At 38.4% G+C, this 22,699-nt stretch overlaps 1 protein-coding gene across 1 annotated transcript in view; it reads left to right on the top strand.

Annotated features, from left to right (window-relative positions):
• CERKL (CERK like autophagy regulator) overlaps positions 1–22,699 on the top strand; it is a 165,546-nt gene that overhangs the window by 128,597 nt on the left and 14,250 nt on the right. The window contains exons 4-10 of the mRNA XM_024122175.1: positions 7,946–8,009; positions 14,539–14,681; positions 20,555–20,629; positions 21,408–21,585; positions 21,665–21,724; positions 22,285–22,310; positions 22,406–22,514. Coding sequence (XP_023977943.1) covers positions 7,946–8,009; positions 14,539–14,681; positions 20,555–20,629; positions 21,408–21,585; positions 21,665–21,724; positions 22,285–22,310; positions 22,406–22,514 — 655 coding nt within the window. The remainder of the gene's footprint in view (positions 1–7,945; positions 8,010–14,538; positions 14,682–20,554; positions 20,630–21,407; positions 21,586–21,664; positions 21,725–22,284; positions 22,311–22,405; positions 22,515–22,699) is intronic.

Here is a 22,699-nt window from a genome sequence, read left to right as displayed (position 1 = left end):
GGGAGGATCCCACGTGCCGCGGAGCGGCTGGGCCCGTGAGCCATGGCCGCTGGGCCTGCGCGTCCGGAGCCTGTGCTCCGCAACGGGAGAGGCCACAACAGTGAGAGGCCCGCGTACCACAAAAAAAAAAAAAAAAAAGCAGCAACAATAATCTTTTTGAGAAGGTCATCCACCCAAAAGGCATCTACTACAATGAAGGTTGGAGATAAACTACCATGAAAAACTCAAGAGGAGTTTCTGAATTAAAATAAAATTGTAGTGAAGGAGTTAATCTTTCATCTTTGTGGCTTTTGTCTTACTTGGAGGTGATTTATAAGAAAAAGAAACGATTCAGATCTATTGTTGCTTCCCCTGAAGATTTTCAAGGATTGGAAGAAGGAAAAGTTTGAAATTCATGTTAGGATGAGCCAATTAAAAGTTGAGTAAACTTACTGATGAACCCAATAACATTTAATTGTTGTTTCATTGATTTAGTATCCAAAACAGTTTTACATGGATATTACTACATATCATTCAGTTCAAGAAACTCTTGTTGAATGCTTTGTGTTAAACACTATGCACAATGCCAGATGGATAAGTTCTACTACCTGCTCTTGAGTGACCGTTAATTTATTAGGGATTAAAATATATATTTAAAGTGGATATAATTGGGATATACATAAAGGAATTATGGTGTCTCAGGGGTCTTATTTATTTTGATCAGAAGACCCAAGAAAAGAATTTGAACTGGACAGTTTTAGAAAGTCAGAGAAGGCAAATAATGGTTTACTGTTATAGTAAATATACATATTTACTATATATATATAGCAGAAAAGAAAAGTGAGAGAAGGCAGGCACGCTAGCAACACATACAAGTGGGTGTGGCTGTGTGTGCTGTACCCATAGTGTTTTGGTAGTTCTTTTATAACGTTGGCTTTATCTGAAATATGGTCCTTTCCATCATCGTAAAATGGTGCCAATGAATTCAATTCTTCTTTATTCAAATCTAGTGAGATGGGGAGAGGTGTGTATATGCAAGAGAGTCAACATGTTTTAATTCTGAACAAGGATTACAAATTTTTTCCTATCAGTTTGACTATCGTAATGTAGTACATATACCCCACCTAGAGCACTTACTCTCTTAAGCATCAAGACCCTTCCCATGGGATGAGGGTGGGAACCCCTTCTCCTAAAGGCTGAGGACACCTGAACTGAAGTTGGGAAGGCTCCCAACAAAGTGCACAGGAGGAAGTCTGAGTCCAGATTAAGGATGAATCTTTATGCTACACTCAGGAGTTTACTCATCATGCATTGATTCGGAGGTGGTGTACATTTTTTATCATAGTGTTGTAATCTAGTTTAGCGAAGATGATTATATCATCAGAATAAATATTGGAAGAGAAGAGGGAGAGATTGGAGGAAATGAAACCAGCCTATGAGGCCTGAACTAAGGTAGAGGAAATGATAGGAATGTGCTTTCCTTCTTAAAACAAGTGTATTGGAGAGAAAAATGTTATGTTCTAGGACTTTTTTCCGCTGAATTTTAGATGTTTTTGCTTATTATATTTAGTTTAAGATAAAATAAAATTAGAATATTACATAAATGCAAATATAGAATTTATTTATATATTTGTGCAGCATGGCTAATTATTAGCTGCCTAACACTCCTCCTACAGGCAAAATTATAAAATGGCATCTTTTGCTTATAAAACCATTTTGATATGTATATTGGCTAAATATTTATATTAAAAATGTCTCCTGTTTCATGTGAAGGACTGAATAAACATGTGGGTATCTGAAAAGTTTTAGAATCTTCCTGCTTATCTCACAGTACAGTTTTATAGTTTGAATAAGGTAGTATATTTAAAATTACCTTGTGTACTATAAAGTACTATCGAAACATGGTCATAATGCAGTTGATTTCAGTTTCATAAATTATGTAACAGTAAGATTCAACTCAAACTCTGAAAAAGTATTTTCTATGAAAGAGTAAAGCAGAAAGAGTACATATTTTCTGCATGTCCAGTGTGACCATTGTTTTAACGTATCTTCTGTGCACTGCCGAGTCCAAATGGAACATGAATTATGTAATAAATTCTGTATGATGATGAATTCATTAAGAGATAGTGCTGTATAAATGAGGCATGATCTAAAAATTATAGCTAGATGAATACATTATAAAGAATTTTTCTATACGTTAAAAAAAAATGTATAGCAAAACCCCCCACAAAGAATCTGTGCACTAAAAAGTGCACAGATTAATCTGAGTAGACATTTTTCCAAATAAGATATGCCTATAGCCAACTGGTACATAAAAAGGTGCTCAGCATCGCTAATCATCAGGGAAATGCAAATCAAATCACAATGAGGTATCACCTCACACCTGTCAGAATGGGTATTTTCAAAAAGGCCAGAAATAACAAGTGTAGGTGAGGATGTGGAGAAAAGGGAGCCCTCATGCATTGTTGGTGGGAATGTAAATTGGTGCAGCCACTATGGAGGCCCCTCAAAAAATTAAAAATAGAACTACCATATGATCCAGCAATTCCACACTTCTGGGTATTTATCCAAAGGAAACAAAATCACTAACTCAAAACAGATATCTGTGCCCCATATTGATTGCAGCATTATTTACAACAGCCAAGACATGGAATCAACCTAAGTGTCCGTCAGTTGATGAATGGATACAGAAGACGTGGTGTGTGTGTGTGTATACATATATATATATATTTGCATGCCATACCACAGAATACTCTTCAGCTATAAAAAGGAAGGAAATCCTGCCATTTGGGACAACATAAATGGACCTTGAGGATATTATGCTATGTGAAATGAGTCAGAGAAAGACAAATGTCATATGATCTCACTTATATGTGGAATATTTTTTTTTAATTCCCCCAAAGAAACCAGAACATGTAGATACAGAGAACAGATTTCCAGAGGTTGGGGGGCAGAGTGTCAGAAGAACTGGAAGAACCTAAAAAATAAGAGTTATTTATTCCTAATAACTTGATATGTGAATCAAATGGCATATGATACCATTTCTTTCTCTTCCTCTCAGAGCAGACTTTCGGAATTACACTATTAAAGGTGTGAGAGGAATTTTGGACATCATAGATTCATACGATAATTCATAGAACGATAAAGTGAAAAAGTCAAGGCAGCAGAGAAATTAAACTGGAAAGAACTTTGGAGGCCATCTAGTTCATTTTCCCTCGTACGGTGGAGTGCAGTCACGTGACGCTCTTGGTGGAAGAACACCCAGCCTCGGCCTGGGCACCCTGTGATGGAGTCAGTGTGTGCCGTTACTGGACAATACTGATGGATATTCTCAACTGGAGTTCAGGGTCATATTAGAAAAGAGCACCTCCTTTGTGCTAACTTACAAAAAGGTGCTCTTTCTTCTGGGCTGATGTAGCCCAAGGTCACCTCGCATGCTGAATAGGAGTACTGGCTGGATTGCAAACCTACCTGACCCCTTGCCAAATGCCTTTGTGCAAGACATAAACTGCAAGGAGAACTTGTGAGCTAATGTTTGCCACCTTGTGACTTTCAGTGTTGATGTTCTCTTTAGTAGTGATACAAAATAAATGAAATATGTGTTTTCCATGAGCTTTGAGGTATTTGAAAACAGATTTCATGTCTGCCCATGATCTCTCTTGTTCAAGACAGGCAATTCCACCTCCTTCAGTCAATCTTGATAGTAACAAAGCTGCTAGACCTTATCATGCTGAGTATCATTATCGTGGTCAAAGACACTTCTCTGAATGTAGCCTTGATCTCTGCCAGCTCAGGGCCCGTGGAGTGCCTCAGGGCTCAGGGAGTGCCTAGTCACCAGATAATTTTACCTCCTTTCTGACCCTGGGCAGAGTTGTCAAAAGAGTGGGGTTTATTTTCACTTTTTTTCCTCCTTCTAGAACCATGTGTTTAACTTTTGACACTTTTACCAAATCTTCTCTTTGAATTCTTTCTCTTTGGCTCTTTATGTCTCTACTTGAAGTCCTCCATTCCGTGGAGATGCCTCTAATTGTTCCTGATCTCACAGAGCAGAAGGTTAGGTAATCTGATAAAACTGTTACAAAAGATGCTAGTACGCTGAGGCATTACTCACTTCCAGTTTTGGTTTTTTTTTTTGTGGTACGTGGGCCTCTCACCGTTGTGGCCTCTCCCGTTGCGGAGCACAGGCTCCGGACGCACAGGCTCAGCGGGCATGGCTCACGGGCCCAGCCGCTCCGCGGAATGTGGGATCTTCCCGGACCGGGGCACAAACCCGTGTCCCCTGCATCGGCAGGCGGACTCTCAACCACTGCATCACCAGGGAGGCCCTCTCACTTCCAGTTTTACCTACATTTTAATAAAAATCTGGATCGTAAATGTTCCATGAATCAGCTAGAGAGGGAGAGAATTATGGGTGAAAAGTTCTTTTTATTATCCCTAGGATAATTATGTATATATATGACCAATCCCATTTCTAATAATAGGATCTCAGTTAGGGAGTTGGAACTTTATCCCTGGGGACAATGAATAGTCATCAGTGGCGTTTATGTAGGGAAGAGATGTGGTTAAACATGTGCTTGAGAAAGGTCATTCTGGCTAGAATGGGATAAATGTTAGAGGGAGACTGGAGGAGAGGCTGATGTAGTTTGCATATTAAAGATGGTGGTGACTAGGTCTAGGGCATTGGCTTGAGGAATGTTGGATGCAGCCGCATAAACGAAGACAGAAACCACTGGCTTTGGGCATGGAGGGGTTTTGGAGAGTAAAAGAAAGAAGACATTTTCTTATCTTGGGTAGTGGGGAGTGGACGATGGAACACACAAAAGAACAGTGTAACTGAAAGGCAGTATATTTGAAGGTGGAAATGATGGATTGTATTTTGAACTTACGAAGTTTGAAGTACCTAAGCGGCAGGAAAGAAAATGACATCTCAGTACCTTATCCCATTATAGAATTTTATCACCAGACCAAGAAATGTTTCCTTATGTTCAAATCAGAGCTCATCGGATTTGACTTCAGTCTGTTTCCTCAACATTCAGTATCAACCTCAAGACATTTCCTCAGAAAGACAATATTGGAGGAAGGTAGTAATATTTAAACTGAAGGTTGGGGTGCATGGGGGATCCCAGCAGTGAGAACTGGTGTGTTCAAAGAGTTGTAAACGATGAAAACTCCAAACTTCCTATGTAATCACCAGGGAAGCCCTCTCACTTCCAGTTTTACCTACATTTTAATAAAAATCTGGATCGTAAATGTTCCATGAATCAGCTAGAGAGGGAGAGAATTATGGGTGAAAAGTTCTTTTTATTATCCCTAGGATAATTATGTATATATATGACCAATCCCATTTCTAATAATAGGATCTCAGTTAGGGAGTTGGAACTTTATCCCTGGGGACAATGAATAGTCATCAGTGGCGTTTATGTAGGGAAGAGATGTGGTTAAACATGTGCTTGAGAAAGGTCATTCTGGCTAGAATGGGATAAATGTTAGAGGGAGACTGGAGGAGAGGCTGATGTAGTTTGCATATTAAAGATGGTGGTGACTAGGTCTAGGGCATTGGCTTGAGGAATGTTGGATGCAGCCGCATAAACGAAGACAGAAACCACTGGCTTTGGGCATGGAGGGGTTTTGGAGAGTAAAAGAAAGAAGACATTTTCTTATCTTGGGTAGTGGGGAGTGGACGATGGAACACACAAAAGAACAGTGTAACTGAAAGGCAGTATATTTGAAGGTGGAAATGATGGATTGTATTTTGAACTTACGAAGTTTGAAGTACCTAAGCGGCAGGAAAGAAAATGACATCTCAGTACCTTATCCCATTATAGAATTTTATCACCAGACCAAGAAATGTTTCCTTATGTTCAAATCAGAGCTCATCGGATTTGACTTCAGTCTGTTTCCTCAACATTCAGTATCAACCTCAAGACATTTCCTCAGAAAGACAATATTGGAGGAAGGTAGTAATATTTAAACTGAAGGTTGGGGTGCATGGGGGATCCCAGCAGTGAGAACTGGTGTGTTCAAAGAGTTGTAAACGATGAAAACTCCAAACTTCCTATGTAAGAGGGGTGTCAGTCTCATTGGCAAAGGAAAGTAGTTGAAAGAAGAGGCTAGTAACTTTCTTTTGAAACTGCAGCTGCCCAGCAGCCCACTGTTGATGTCTATGTGAAGTGGAGTGATCTGAATCTGGTTCTTTCTGCTTCCAGAGCCCATAATACACTGTCTAAACACATATATTTTGATTTCTTCTACTCCTTCCAAATAGTAGTTCAGATTACTCTCTATCCTTTTCCCCTATATTATTTTTCTTTATAATCACTTAATACTACTTTATATTGTACAGTCATTGAAAAAAATTAGTGTGTATCCTCTGTCTCCAGAATGTAGCCTCCCTGAGGCCAAGGACTTGATAAACTTTGTTCATTGTCCTCGTATATTGTGGTCAGGTTTCAGTCATCTTGTCTGTCTGTTGTTCCGGATCAGTCATCTTATTTAACTTTTACAATGTCACTTAAAAAAATTACTATTCTTGGATAATTCGCATCAGTGTATAGTCACATTTCACCTGCAAGATGAAAGGAAGAAATAGACTATTATTTCAGAATTTCTCCTAAGTAAAAATAGCATTCAGCTACAAGATAATTTTAAGGCTAATTTTGTTTTGGATTCGAAAAGCTTTATCAAAGTAAACTTTGGAATAAAAACGAGACTTGGTAAACTGATTCTCAGCATAAATATTTCTTCCTAATATCCTTAATTATTTTTAATGTGTGTTTGTAAGACATTTTATTATTTTGCTTTTTAAGGTTGCAACTACTTGCTGAAGTTATAGATGAATGATCAGCACACAATCATTTATGATAACCTAAATTTATTAATATTAATATTTTATATTTCACTTTCTTGTAGCTTTCTTCTGAATAGAATTTAATAGAGAGAGGCTTTATTCATGTGAATGTTAACGGCATTTGAATAAGCTGTGGGAGAATTACAATGTAATGCTGCTGGATACAGAAAGATTCTTTTAGACACCAAGACTGAATTTTTAACAATATCTAAAAACATTGTAGGAAAAGCTTGAGCCATGCTGGCACCAGGGACAGACAGGCATGAAAGATTAATGTAATCTTGCATATAATGATGCACATTCTTACACAAAAACATCCATCTGCAGTGTCATGTCAGTCAGCAGAAATCTTTGATGGGTGGGTACAGCTGGGCTGTCTCTTCTGGCAAAGCTGCCCTAGAAAATGCTAAATGTAGTTGGGATGCTTGGTGCCATCTGCAGTGTGCCAGTTTATCCTGTCTTCTCTGGCATTTGCACACTGCATAGGGCATCATGACTGTAGAGGCGGCAATAGGGAGTGACAGATTCATTTCCTCAGAGAATCTGGGCTCTGGTGGGCCTGTGTGCCACCTTCCTTGGCGTTGGGTCTGTTATCCTTGGTGTTGGCTTTGCTTCACATTTTCACATCCAACTCCTCCTCTTTTTAGTCTAGCAGTTCCAGACACATTCTTCTAGTATGTAAATCTTACACTAACCTTTCAACTAATTTATTCATGTAAGGTTGCCAAAGTGATTTAACATTGACTATTTGGTGCCAGCTAATATGCCTTATTTTCAAAATACTGCTGCTCCTAGGCTTCTGATTTAAAGGAAATGTGTCTTATTTAGGGAACACTAAACAGACAGGCACCAAGATAAATTATCTAATGGGATATCCCCAAATGACTTATGTAGTTGGAACAAATATATGACCCTCTTTTACATAAAGCTGTAAAACACAACAGGCAAGTAACACTTAATCCTCTTTCCCATGATTAAAATATAAATATTCAAGAATAAATGTTGTTTTACGACCTGACCATATGTTTAGCATATTATTTTGCCAAACCAAGTTAAAAAGTGTAGATCATTTGTTTAAAACTTTCATCTTTTTCTGTGTGTGTGTTTTTTTTCATATAGTAACAGAATATGAAGGGCATGCCGTGTCACTGCTAAAAGAATGTGAACTACAGGGATTTGATGGGTAGGTTGTATTATTAATCTATAACTGTCATATGGCTTATGTTAGTAAATGTTTTCATTAGTTTTTAGCCACATATTTGAGACTTACAATTTTTAAATGTTTGTGATGTATGTAATTAGGCTCTAGTTCATTTGTATCTGAGTAATAACAATTAATGCTGATAATGTACTATGGCATAGTCATCCACCTCGCAGGATCGGGCATAGGAAAGCAAAAGGAGGGATATAAGTATAAGTACTGAGAAATCACAGTGTATCACCTTATTCTTACCTAATGTGTATACATTTGCCTCTGTAGTCCTTAATTCTTGGCTTTAACCCTGTGAGTATATAGAAAGGCATTGATGGAAGATATTATATTGATTGTGTGGTATAACTATACTATGATCCTTTTTTGCAAATTTATTGATAGTATTAATAGCTACCCACGGGTTAATTTGGATATGATTGACTGAGTGTAAATATTCTGTAAAAACAAATATATTTTTTTCAGGGTGAAAAAATATGCTAATTTTACTTATCTTCTATAATTTAGTAGCTACCAAATAAGTATGTTATTCACAGTAGGCATTAGAAACTGTTGTTTGCAATACATTGCTGGAGTGTGTAGAAACTGTTCACTGGCATGCAAACATTAGAAACAAGGCAAGTGACATATACTTTAATTGACATTTTTAAAATTTAGGTGAATCAATTTGCTAAAGTGCTGGATTGATGTACAAGACTAAAAGCATATTCTTTTAGGGAAGATTTTTTTTGCAAGGGTGGATATTTCAGCGTTTTAAAAGGTGGCAGGTATGTGAATTATTTGTGTAACATGGTAATGGGCAGGGGGCAACAATAGACTCACAATATCAGGAAGGGCATTTGGGTTTTTCAACTGAAATGAAAGGCTTTGCTCTTCCCGAAAAATTATTAGGATGTGTTAGAGAGGAAAGTGATGCAATCAGAATTAGTAGGGTTGTTTTTCAGAAATGCGTTGGTGAGAAAAGTATTATTGGATGAAGAAGAAAGTTTGATAAGTAAAACATAATTTTTCAGAAAGGAATTTATTTATTTTTTTGGAATTTTGGAATTTTATTTTATTATTTTATGCAGCAGGTTCTTATTAGTCATCCATTTTATACACATCAGTGTATGCATGTCAATCCCAATTGCCCAATTCATCACACCACCACCACCACCACCACCCCCCGCCGCTTTCCCCGCTTGGTGTCCATACGTTTGTTCTCTACATCTGTGTCTCTATTTCTGCCCTGCAAACCGGTTCATCTGTACCATTTTTCTAGGTTCCACATATATGCTTTAATATACGATATTTGTTTTTCTCTTTCTGACTTCACTCTCTATGAGAGTCTCTAGATCCATCCATGTCTCTACAAATGACCCAATTTCGTTCCTTTTTATGGCTGAGTAATATTCCATCACATATATGTACCACATCTTCTTTCCATGACCTGGCTATTGTAAATAGTGCTGCAATGAACATTGGGGTGCGTGTGTCTTTTTGAATTATGCTTTTCTCTGGGTATATGCCCAGTAGTGGGATTGCTGGATCATATGGTAATTCTGTTTTTAGTTTTTCAGTGAATCTCTGTACTGTTCTCCGTAGTGGCTGTATCAGTTTACATTCCCACCGACAGTGCAAGAGGGTTCCCTTTTCTCCACACCCTCTCGAGCATTTGAATTTAATTGAGGGGAGCAAATCTAGATGGCAATGTTGTATAAATACTGAGCATGAAGAATATGAGGTAGGAGATTACTTCAGAGCTTTATACTTAGAGCTAGACAGATTGATTAATAGGCTACATTTAGGAAATTATCTTGCAAGTAGACAATTTAAGAAAAGTAATTGGGGGAATCATGCCTACCAGCTACCTACCTTAATATGCTGCATAGTCCTGAAACACAGCTTGTGAGTATATAAGAGATGTTGCATTGCAAATAAGTCCTTGCTTCAAAACGTGATTATATAAATAATAAGAATAACAGGTATTGTAGGTATTAGACCTGGTCTTGCCTGTCAACGTTATGAAATGTTCTGATAAATGTGGTATCTATAAATAAGTTCCATTGGTAATTAACTATGCAAGGATCAAGAAGAACTTTGCAGAATGATGAAAGACTATCGCTTAAGCGCAACAAGTAATGTTTTTCTCTTTACCTGAGCATACTTAATTCTTGTTTATTCCACATGGCGGGTGCTGTTATTTTGCAGTGTGGCAGTGCAAGATATATAGATCCTTTAGTTATTACCTACATTTTTTTAACATCTTTATTGGAGTATAATTGCTTTACAATGGTGTGTTAGTTTCTGCTTTACAACAAAGAATCAGTTATACATATACATATGTTCCCATATCTCCTCCCTCTTGCATCTCCCTCCCACCCTCCCTATACCCCTCTAGGTGGTCACAAAGCACCGAGCTGATCTCCCTGTGCTACGAGGCTGCTTCCCACTAGTTTGGCCTAACCATTATGTGAATTGAGTTCCAGTGAGTTCACTGTTTCTTAACTCTATAGCAGGGGTCCCCAACCCCCGGGCTGAGGACCAGTACCAGTCCGCAGCCTGTTAGGAACTGGGCCATACGGCAAGAGGTGAGCAGTGGGTGAGGGAACGCAGCTTCACCTGCCGCTTCTCATCCCCACCATCATTTGCATTTCCACCTGAACCCATCCCACCTCCACCGCCCCCCGTCCGTGGAAAAATTGTCTTCCACAAAACAGGTCCCTGGTGCCAAAAAGGTTGGGGACCGCTGCTCTACAGCATGCTGAATTAATTAGAACTTATAATAGTTTAAAATTTCTGTTGCAAGTTGTCTAATATTTCTAAGATCCTTTAAATAGCTTATTTATTTATTTATTTATTTGAGCCCAGTCTTTCCAGTTAGGAGACGAAGTGGTGGTTGGGGTAACTATCTTAATAAAATAGTAATTTTAAGTCATTCTACTTAGAATTACATAGAGAAGTATACATAGGAGGAGAACAATGGAAACAGTTTCTGTAGGCGCCTCCAAAGAACAATTCTCTAACAAGTAGAGCTGTTTGAAAGTGGAAGACACTACATTCATGAGTTCCCTGTTCCTGAATCTGTTCAAAGAGTGGTTACAGGAGGACTTTTTGAAATTGATACAAAAGACCCAAGGTCGGGATAAGGTAACCCCAGGATTCTATGGTATTTTGATGAAAGAGGAGCTCAACTTGCGCCTGAAGCATCTCTGCCTGACTCTAGTGGAGCTGTTAGTAGGGAGTGACTAGGAAATCATCTAAATTAAAGCTTTTTAGACACAGACCAGACAGAGAGTTTTAAGATCCAAGAGAAATTCTATGTATATTATTCAGTAAAGCAAAATGATTAGTAAATAATGTTTAAGAAGATTATTTGTTAGGTTTTCGGAGTTTTTTTAATGAGTTGCATATGTTTCTATGAAGACACATTGTGACATATTCCTAATGCCAACATGAACTGTGTATCAGTTCTCATGACAGCTTGTGTGCAGCTCCAGTGTGTTCTAGCAGATATTCTCAGATTCACTGCTAGAGCCTGCAGGAGCGTCCGTTTCCGTATTGACCCCTCCTTACGCTGGGCATGAATAGGAAGTTTTGTAAAGGCAAAGAAAACTGTAATATTGGGTGTATAGACTTGAAGTGGTAACAGTTGGATTTATGAATGTGAAAAGGGTTAAGCTAATCTGTAGCTCTTATGCAATTATACATATACTAATATTTTCCTGTTTTATTTCACAGCATTTTTAAATTTTAATTTGTTGAATTATAGTTTTTTCCTTCTTTTAATTTCATGAGAATCTAGACATTATTTGGCTTGCACTAACATTTTATCACCACCATGATATCTGTATTACTAAATAAGGTTAAAAAAAGTATCTCTTTTCCAAAAAAATTTTAAGTCAAAAATGCAATAATAAACATTTCAGTGATGATACGGGTTGACAGACAAATACACGAACAGCCATTTAAAAATTTTCCTGTCACTTTTTAAAAAAGAGAAGTAAGATATTAGCCCCCAGTTGTACTTTTCTAGACAGAAAAGCTCTGCTTTGGGTCATGGCAAGAAAGAGTTTACTTATTCTGAAAACACAAGGTGTACCACTTGTAAAGGTTTATGTTTTAGGGTAGCTCTTAAGTGTGGTTAAATTAACTCATTATAAAAAGTTTATTTTTTGCCTTTTCTTGTAATATCTAGACTCTTGTGATATGTTTGTATTAAGCATATTCCCTAGGTTGAGTAACTATATCTTGAGATGATCTTAGTGATCTAGTAGTTGTCAAGATAAATAAATATATTCCTTTCTCACTTATTTAATTCCACAGTGATTCTACTGGTAAACTGATTTCCAAAATAATAAAACTCTCATAAGGCTATTTTCATTAGGTTTTATATATAAGAAAGGAGTCTAATATATCAAATAGTAGTGTAGTTTCTAAGGCCAAATTGTCTTGGTTCAAAATCTCATTCCATAACTTACTATAGTATGACCTTGGAAAAGTTGATTCATCTTTTTCTGTCTTAGTTTCCTAATCTGTAAATTGGGAGTAAAAGTATCTATTGCATACAGTTATTTTTCAAATTTAAAAAGTTAATACATGGAGAGTGCTGACAGCAGTGTCTGGTACATAGTAATTGTTCACTAAATGTTACTTTATTGTTGTAATTATCACTTGTTATAGTTTCAAAATATTTAACACAGAATGTGTTATGACAAAATTGCAAAGGTTTTTGTAGCAGAGCATGTTCATAGAAAGGCCATTTCTACTAACTCTAGCAATGAGTTAACATGTGCTATAACTGGATGCACGATTCCAGGGTTCAAGTGTTGACATACTATATGGAAGAGGCAAGTTCTTTGTACTAAGTTAGATGCTGTGTTGGAAGACTTTACAGGTCCCTTTTAGGCCACATACACCTCGGTTGGTAGACAGGCATGGAGCTGGGAGTTATAATTAAGTTCACGGAATGTTTGGAAATCTGCTCATAGAGGTCTTTGAAATCATACAGATAAGATTCAAATGAAACCTTGGCTTCCCCATATCTAAGGATGAGGCTAATGCTTACTTTACAGAATTCTGGGAATTTAACAGAAAAGAGCCAATGTATTACCTGATGTGAAGTTGGTCCTCAGTAGGTATAATCACTTTTCTCTGACCACACTGATGGCCCCTGGAATCAGTTCAGACAAAATAATACCCCCAGCCAAAAATGACCTGGGTCATCTCTCATATCCTGGAGTTTCTTCTAATTAGGATGGACCTGGATCGCCCAGGCTATGTGCAGCCCTAGCACTGAACCCCACCCAGGTGCCGGGGCTGGAAGGCTGAGAGGTGGAGGGACTTGATGCAGAAAAAGTATATTCTCAGCCTCTGGATTCACCAACTTCTGGAGCTTCCTAAACTTAGGGAACCAGGACCCCCTGCTGATTATGGCCCATACATATTGGCATATACAATGTTTAAATATATTGAATGCTAGTTGTGAGTGTTTATAAATTAGGAGACTCTCCCCAAAATCAGGACCTGTGGCTTCTCTAGAAAATTCAGAAGATGTGGTCCTCTAAAGCCTGCCTCCTGGATGATGGGAGTGGGCTGGTGCTGAGAAGCTGCCTCTTCTTTAGACTGAGCAGACTCTTCTGCTCCTGCTGGGCCTTGGGGGCCTTGGGGTATGACACCTGCTCTCAATAACACACAATCTTTTCCTTTTGGGTAAATTGATGCGGTTTTATACTTAAGATTATTTTGCATCTTTTAAACACGAATGATTATGACAAAACTTCTGATATCTTGTATGACTTTCATGGATTCCCACCCCATCACTCCTGTAATGTACATATGGTGAGGTCTTATAAAAATATTAGTAGTACTGACTAGGGTCAAAGGGTAGTAACACTAATTTTAAAAGTGCCATATCGCAGTAATGTCCAGGAGATGAAAACTAGTTCAGGTTTGCAATTAACATTTACATACTAATGATAATTAGCAGTTCCTTAAATTAAAGCCTCATATTTTACATGATTTTTATTGCTGTCTGTCTTTTCAGAGCTATATTGAAAATTAGCAGGATTTTATGACTTTGGCTTGTGTTAGTTAAATGAATTGCAACGACTGTTATTAACATAAACAAGATGAGGATAATATGCTTTGGGATATTAACAGAGCAAAATTCAGGTCAGATGTGAATTAACATGTTCAAGTGTTTAATGCCTCTTAACCCATTTAAAAATATTTTGCCTATGGGGTATCATCTAGGTATGATATTTGTGAAGTAAACTTTATCAGAGCAGTGCTAGTGTCTTCTTATCCATCAACACATGTTGAAATGTTTGAAGGTGTGAGTAATCACACACACAGAATATATAAAGTTAATATTGGGCTGGCCAAAAAGTTTGTTCGGGTTTTCCCATATGATGTTACGAAAACTTTTTGGCCAACCCAATATTTTAAAGTCAAAGTTTCAGGAATTATCACCAATTGTTTTGATGTTGTTCATTCTTTGACTTAATTTCTTCCTTTCTAGTGTGGTCTGTGTTGGTGGAGATGGATCTTCCAGTGAAGTAGCCCATGCTTTGCTTCTTAGTGCCCAGAAGAACACCGGGGTGGAAACAGACAGCATCCTGACTCCTGTCCGAGCCCAGCTTCCACTTGGTGTGATACCAGCAGGCAAGGGAGGGCCCATGGATTTGCCAAATGGAACCCCTCGCCCATCTTCCCCTGGTTTACTCCCTAACCTAGGCAGTGTCACACAGAGTTAAACGCACAGACTTTGAGTTTGAAAGACCCACGCTTGGCATCTCCGCTAGCACATGTGAGACTCTGGCCAAGTTATTTAATTTCTTTGAGCCTTATTTTTCTAATTCATAAGAGAGAGATAACACACATGACACTCACTTTATTACAAGGTTATTATAGTATTAAATTAGATAGTATACGTGCAGGGTTTAATACATAGTTAAGCAAACAATAAAGGGGACCGTTATTCTACCTTCCCATATAAAGGTCTAATGATCACACAATCCCAGATGTGAAATTTTGAAACAGGGCCATTCCAGTCAAGCTGCTTATTATTTCTTGGGGGGTACAATGTGGTAACTCAGTTCCCATAGTTGAAGGGTAAACAGATAAGCTTGAATATGCCAGAAGGATTCATCCTGACTGCTGTATCTCCAGCAGCTAGAACAGAATGTGATACAGTGAACGCTCAATAAAGTTTAAGTGAATAAATGGAAAGAAGACATTACAGAGCAAGTACCACTTGAATTGCACCTAAAAATAGGTAGGACAATTTTTTTTCTGGCCTGAAAGATGGGAATGAGTTGTTTTCTTGGCTACAAAAATAATAAATGGCAAGGCAAAATCCAGGAATGTTGAGGAATAGAAAACAGGCCATTTGTTTGGTAGTACTGGTGTCAAAATAGCTCCAAATCATGGTGGCTCCTGGATGCCACAGGAAGGGGTCTGAATTGCAGTTGATGAACAGTAGGGAACAATGGGAGGTTTAGAGCAAGGGAGCAACCTGCTGGGAGCCTGTTCTAGGAAGATTCCTGATTAGGGGAAGGGAGGAAAAGGAAGGTGGAGGTCAGAGCCAGGGAGAGCAGCCAGAGCAACACTGGGATCCAGAAAAGACGAAAGTATCTTTTGCAGGTTTATTATATGAGTCCCTCCTCTCAAATTATTATTGAAACAAACAATAGTGAAGGAAAGTGACTTTTTTTTCATTTTAAAACATCACGTTATTATCTCTACAAGAAAAGCGGGAACAATTACAGTTGACCCTTGAACAATTTACAGTCGGCCCTCCTTTCCTCTGCATCCTCGAATTCAACCATCCGGGGACCATGAAGTACTGTAGTAATTACAACTGAAAAATATCCACGTCTAAGTGGACCCACTCAGTTCAAACCCGTGTTGTTCAAGGGTCAACTGTAGTCTTTCCTATGGAAATAGAAGACACATGGTTGCACATGGTTGAAAATAAAGCAACATTCTATCCATTTGATGACCAGAGTCATTTCGTATGGATTTCAGTATATTTAGTATTGTTAACTGACAAAGAGCAAAAGACATACCAATGCCCTTCTGGAGAAAAAAGTCTTTCATAAAAACAAGAATTTAAAAGGAGAGGGATATTGGGATATATCCTGATGATTGTAAAACCTGTTAAGAAAAATCTGTGAGAAAGACCCCCTTAGGTAGAAGAGAACAAAATGCATCAACTCGAAAAGATGCATTTGGGCTGCACTTTGACCTTTCTGTGTCACTTTAGAAGTGCTGTCTGTAATGGTGGAAATTTCCCAACATTTCCCTCTGTACAGAGTGGATGTGCTTAGGTCACTGTTTCTCTTCCTTAGTACTTACACCCCTGAAGTCACTCATTCAGTGCTCTGCATCAAAAGTGGAAAGATGGGTGTCCCCACAGATCTTCATTTGACATAACGTGAATAGCTAGCTAGAAAAACTGGTGGTTATGCTTACATTTTAATATGTAACTCAGATGATATAAAGGAACAGCATTGAGTTTTATTATCATTATACTTTTTAAGCATATTTCTGATTTTGAAAGCATTTTCTAGATACAGTGGATATGTAGAAATGCCATTGGAATACTTTTTGTTTAGAAGATACAGCCTGTTGCCAAAACTTTAGTGGTTGTATAGAGTTCTAGCTTGTGGATTCCATCTAATAGGAGGAGGAAGTCATGTGCAGGATGTATTTAATATGAGGACTCTATGTCTGGTCACGGCTTTGATAATGAATGGGAACAAGAGCTAGGCAGGAAGTTTCTAAGCTAACGCAGAAGAGAGTCTGCCTTTGAAGCCATTTGCCTCCTGGAGAGAGACACCCAGAGGGAGAGTGTTTAGTAAATTACTCCACTGAGCCAACAGACTAAGCCGCTGAATTATGGTCAGACTCAGATGGATCAGATGTGGGGAAGCCTGTATTTGAACTGCTGGCCATTAGCAACGGTGTTTGTTGCTATGGGAACTGGTGCTAAGGAACTATACAGAGAGATTCCGATTAAAGGGATGAGGGGGAGGATAGAGAAAAAAGCCAGAGAGGACATAAAAATAAAAAAGCAATCCAATTGTTGTAAAACAAGGCTCAATCCACATACTGATGACTGGGAACCATATATTTCTATAGAATTCACATAAATAAATTCATGCTTTCCAATTAATTTGAGGAGAATAAAATATTGCCAAGGGACTGTTAATTTCTATGATATTTCAGGCAAAGAACCAAAGTGTAGGTGCAGTTTTCATGAGAATTTTAGATATGCTTGACTAGGAAGTCATTACATCACATTTATCTGTTTGGATGTGGGAGACATTAATGGCCTTATGAATATTCATGATGTCTGGTTAATTAAGTTAATTGTTCTGCAGAAGTGCTTGCACTTCCAAGGACAATTTTTTTTTCTTTTTGCCTCTGTAGTTTCTGCCTGGTTCTTCTATAAGTCATGCTTTACATGAGCTGCTACTTCTGTCCTTACTCATTGGATGTGGCACATTTTAGCAGGTTTGGGGAGGCGGTGGTGAGCAAAGTTGCTGGTACTGTTAAGAAAAATAACTTTTCAGGCTAATTAAAATGTTTACCTTGAGGTAGAACATTTATAGCTTTTGTGAGAATGCTAAAATTACATAGTTTTTATTTATGTGAGCAGCATGTTCTTTTGGCATGTAGATATCTTTTTGGATGGATCCCATTTTGTTTCTGGAAATTGTACTCTTTTAGATTATTCAAACAAAAATATGGAGCAATCTATAGTTTTATAATTTTACATCTACTTTCTTCATGAACTTTCCTTTTAAATTCAGAGTGTTAAAAACGTTCTTAAGGATTAAGGTACAGGTCAAGCAGAGTAGAAGATGACTAAAATGATTTTCTGATTTCTGGTCATGTCTGTCATCACTGCCAAGTTCAATGGAATTAAAGAAAAGTGGCAAAGTTGCAAAGCCTGAGAAGACATAGAAATAAAAAAGCAATGTCTAGCATTCTAAGAGGATTTGTGCTTTGGCATACTTAGCATACTTCAAACTCACAGGGGATAAATGGTCTTTATTTTCTTGAGTCATGATATGTGTCATTCTCTATTGCACATGACAACATTACATTTTGTTTTTTAATAGTCTTTCTAGAGGAATGCTTTTATGGTCTACTCTTAATTAACCATGGTAATGGAGGAAATGTGTTTCATGGAGTACTGTAATCCATCGATAATCTTAAATATCTCACTCTAATTATGTGGCCTCCTCCAAAACCTTTACCATAAATCTGATTGGGAAGCAAAATTGATTTGTTTTTGCTTTCCCCCCCCCACCCATTCCAAGTTAATTAGTATTAGACAGCCAAAGGGCAGGCTGTAGAGGGTCAAAGAATAATTGGAAAAGCCTAGGTAATTGACTCCTGGTAAAGATCCACTGAGGAACAGGTTTCTGGATCACTTTTTCTCAGACCTTAGGGTGCATACAAATCACCTGGAGAACTTGCTAAGTAAGACATGGGCACCTGGGCCCCACTCCCAGCTACTCCCTTTCCATTGGTTGGAGGTGGAACCCAGAAATTTCCCTTTTTAACAAGCTCCCAAGTAATGTTGATGCTGCTGATCCTTGAACCATACGTTCTGGAGGAGGGCCTCTCCATACACATAACCTGAGGATCTTATAAAATGCAGACTATGCCTTGTTAGGTCTGGAGTGGGGCTGAGAATGCACAGTGTAATAAACACAGAGGTGTGGCCATTGCTGCTGGGCTGTGGGACATATTCTGAGTAACAAGGGTCAGAACATAAACTACCGTTTGATGAATCAGTTAAAACCAGTTTACCAATTGGTTAAGGGGGACGTTTCTTTGCATTGGTTTCACTAGAGGTCTGGAAATCATGAATGCTTACATAGGTACTTCACGATTACTATTGTTTTCTTTTATTTTATTTTTTTTTGCGGTACGCGGGCCTCTCACTGCTGTGGCCTCTCCCGTTTTGGAGCACAGGCTCCGGACGCGCAGGCTCAGCGGCCGTGGCTCACGGGCCCAGCCGCTCTGCGGCACGCGGGATCTTCCCGGACCGGGGCACGAACCCGCGTCCCCTGCATCGGCAGGCGGACTCTCAACCACTGCGCCACCAGGGAAGCCCACTATTGTTTTAATGACAGTCTTGCTTGATAATGGCTTCATTGACTCAGCTTCTCCAGCTGAGCAGCCCAAGCATAATATATCTGTTCAAAGTGACACAAACCGAAGGGATTACATATGACCACACAGGAAAGTTCCTGATTAGCCAGCCTTTGCATTGATTGCTATTGTACACAGTACATCCATGCTTTCACAGTTCTTGGCTGTTACTGGACTTAAATCAAGAAAAATGTAGCTTCTTAATTTTAAATGCTTTTTACCTCCTGGGAATGGCAGGGGCTAGCTGGTATTTTCCCCTTCGAAACCAGGCCTTTACCTCAAGGTCTCAGACACACACAAATGTTACAGGGGCCTGACTTGAGAAAGCTCTTTCTCTCTGTAGGCTGGTGGGAAAAATTCATGTGGATCTTAAATTATCTTCGTGATTATGGAAATCAGAAACCTGTCATGTCTCAATACAGATTCTCATACTATGGCAAATACCATGGGATGAAGAGTTTTCTTCATCTAGGGTACCATTTTTCAGATAATAGAAGGGATCTCCATTTGGTTGAGAGCTTTAAAATGTCTTTAAAGCATATCTTGTGTACTTTACAGTGATTTTACACTCTTCTCTTAGTTATTACTTGGCTTTTTGTGTTTGTGCGCATTTGTCTCTGCTTTCCAGAGCCATCCTTCTGCTCTTGCTGCTCATTTTGGTAAAGAAGTTAGAAGCCTGTTTATTAAACTTGAATGGAGCAGACTTTGATATAACTAGCACTTTTTCAGGTAGAAAATAAACATTCATGGGCTTCCCTGGTGGCGCCGTGGTTGAGAGTCCGCCTGCCGATGCAGGGGACACGGGTTTGTGCCCCGGTCCGGGAAGATCCCGCGTGCCGCAGAGCGGCTGGGCCCGTTAGCCACACCTACTGAGCCTGCGCGTCCGGAGCCTGTGCTCCGCAACGGGAGAGGCCACAACATTGAGAGGCCCGCGTACTGCAAAAAAAAAAAAAAAAATAGACATTCATGATGGAAGAAGCTATGAGCAAGTAGATACTATAACTTGTTGTGAGCCACAACTACTGAGCCTGCGCGTCCGGAGCCTGTGCTCCGCAACGGGAGAGGCCACAACATTGAGAGGCCCGCGTACTGCAAAAAAAAAAAAAAAAATAGACATTCATGATGGAAGAAGCTATGAGCAAGTAGATACTATAACTTGTTTCCCAATTTTTAAGTTATTTAAGGATTAAATAATAATTCAGTAGCCATTCAATGTGCATCTATGATGTGAACAAAAACTTACAAACTTCCATTTAATTTTTCATTTGAACATTACATAGTGACATCTCTATAAAGTAGGAGCAAATGGTTAATTTAAAATGTTTGCTCTACTGATCATACATGTTTTAAATTTGATTTGGCAGGATCTACTAATGTATTGGCACATTCTCTTCATGGAATTTCTCATGTGGTAACTGCAACTTTGCATATTATAATGGGTAAGAATTCTTCCAAAGAAGTTTATGTTTTATAAGGAAGTTTCTATTTATATAAGGAAGGCTATTTTATATCCTTCAGGCTTGTCTAAGGCAGATTCTTTATCTCTCAAAGCAGAGAAATGTTTGACTTAAAACCAAAAGTCAGTTAGGCAAAGCTTCACTATTTTGACTGCTGATCTTTTCAGAATACAGGTGTTATAAAGAATAGTAAGTGAAGTTTTACTATAATCTTGATAGAAAATAATACAATAATGTTCAAGATCACAATTTTATAACCAGGTCAAGAAAATCCATGCATACTGATTAAATATATCAGGTACTGTTGTTTGACTACCAAAACTCTAGAACTAGTTATTAAAGGAAAAAAAAGCACAAGAAAAAAATTTTTAGCCAGTGTACTTCCACTAGACCTTTTATTATCTCAACTGATGTAAAGCATGTAAACTCTAATAAATGCAAATCTGTTAAATCCGAGTTTACTCTGCACATGTACTTCAACTTCACTTCCTTAGCCATGTTTTGTTTAAAATAGCAGTAAGCTGCAAAATTTACCACTTTGTGTCTCTTCCCTTGGTACCTGAAAAAGTTATAAATGGCAATTGCAGTCGTTGTAGGTAGTGAGAGTGGAAGAGAAAATAGGATATTATGGTATAAAGTAGCCTGACATTTTCTTCTTCTTCTCTGAGTAAATAAATATGCTCTCCTATGTTTGCCATTTTGACACCTTGCTCTACTTACTTGCTTTGCTGACTGACTAATATTCAATATAACATTCAAGGGCACATACAACCGGTCGATGTCTGTACCTTCAGCACCACTGGCAAGTTTCTTCGCTTTGGGTTCTCAGCCATGTTTGGCTTTGGTGGAAGAGCTTTGGCTCTGGCGGAAAAACATCGATGGATGTCCCCTAACCAACGTATGGATTTTGCTGTCATTAAGGCACTGGCAAAACTTAAGTAAGTCTTTTTTTCTTAAACCCCAAATTTCATATCCCAGAATCAATGAGCGCTAATAACAAATTTCATTATATTTTAGGCCAGAGGAATGTGAAATATCATTTTTACCATTTAACGACCCTCAGGATTTAGAAGAAAGGTAAGTGAAAAGCTCAAAGTAATACAGGAGTCTATATCTTTCTTTGAAGCATAAAACAGTTTGATATAAACAATTTATTAGACTTGTGATCTTTGGTTGTTATTCTGTCGTATTAGTGAAGAATATAGAATCATGGGGTCCTACAGATTCTACTAGGCCACGTAGTTTGGCATCTGTCTTCAGAAACAACTCCATCCATCCATCCCATTCAATAGCTGTTCATTAAGTACCTGCTGTATGCCAGACACCTTGGATAAAATACGCCTACAAACAAACAAACAAAATCCATAGTTTCTGCCCTCATGAGAATTTCTAATGTGGAATAAAAATATTACTCAAAGCCACACAAAGGAAGTGCTCTAGTCTTAAAAGAAATTTTGAAAATCATTGTTACTGATGAATCAATGAATCAACAACTAATGCAGTGACAGAATTGTTCACATATTTTTACTTACTGCTGAATCTAATATATATAACGTTGGGTTCTCTAATCATCTCATGTTTAATAGATGCTATTTTTGTGTGTGTGATGTTTCTTTGTCTTGTTTTCTTACTTTTAGGAGGGCACAAGGGTCTCCGAAATCTGGTGAGTATGAAGTTACCTCCTTGAGAACTGAGCAGGGCTCTATTGACATTTTGCTCTGGTGGGGGAAAGTAACCAATCCCTTCCATTATCTTTAGACTGTAATGATCAGTGGCAAACGATCCAGGGTCAGTTCTTGAATGTCAGCATTATGGCAATTCCGTGCCTGTGTTCAGTGGCACCTAGAGGCTTGGCACCTAATACCAGGTTAGTAAGCGTTTTTATTGAATCATTGATACTTTTCATTCATTCATTCATTCATTCATTTATTCCTTTATTTTTGGCCGAGTTGGGTCTTTGTTGCTGCGCGCGGGCTTTCTCTAGTTGCAGTGAGCGGGGGCTACTCTTCGTTGGGGTGGGCGGGCTTCTCGTTGTGGTGGCTTCTCTTGTAC

Source organism: Physeter macrocephalus, chromosome 2 (assembly GCF_002837175.3).
Source record: "Physeter macrocephalus isolate SW-GA chromosome 2, ASM283717v5, whole genome shotgun sequence".
NCBI lineage: Eukaryota > Metazoa > Chordata > Mammalia > Artiodactyla > Physeteridae > Physeter > Physeter macrocephalus.
The sequence above is the reverse complement of the archived record's forward strand: the minus strand, read 5'-3'. Positions and strand labels throughout refer to the sequence as shown.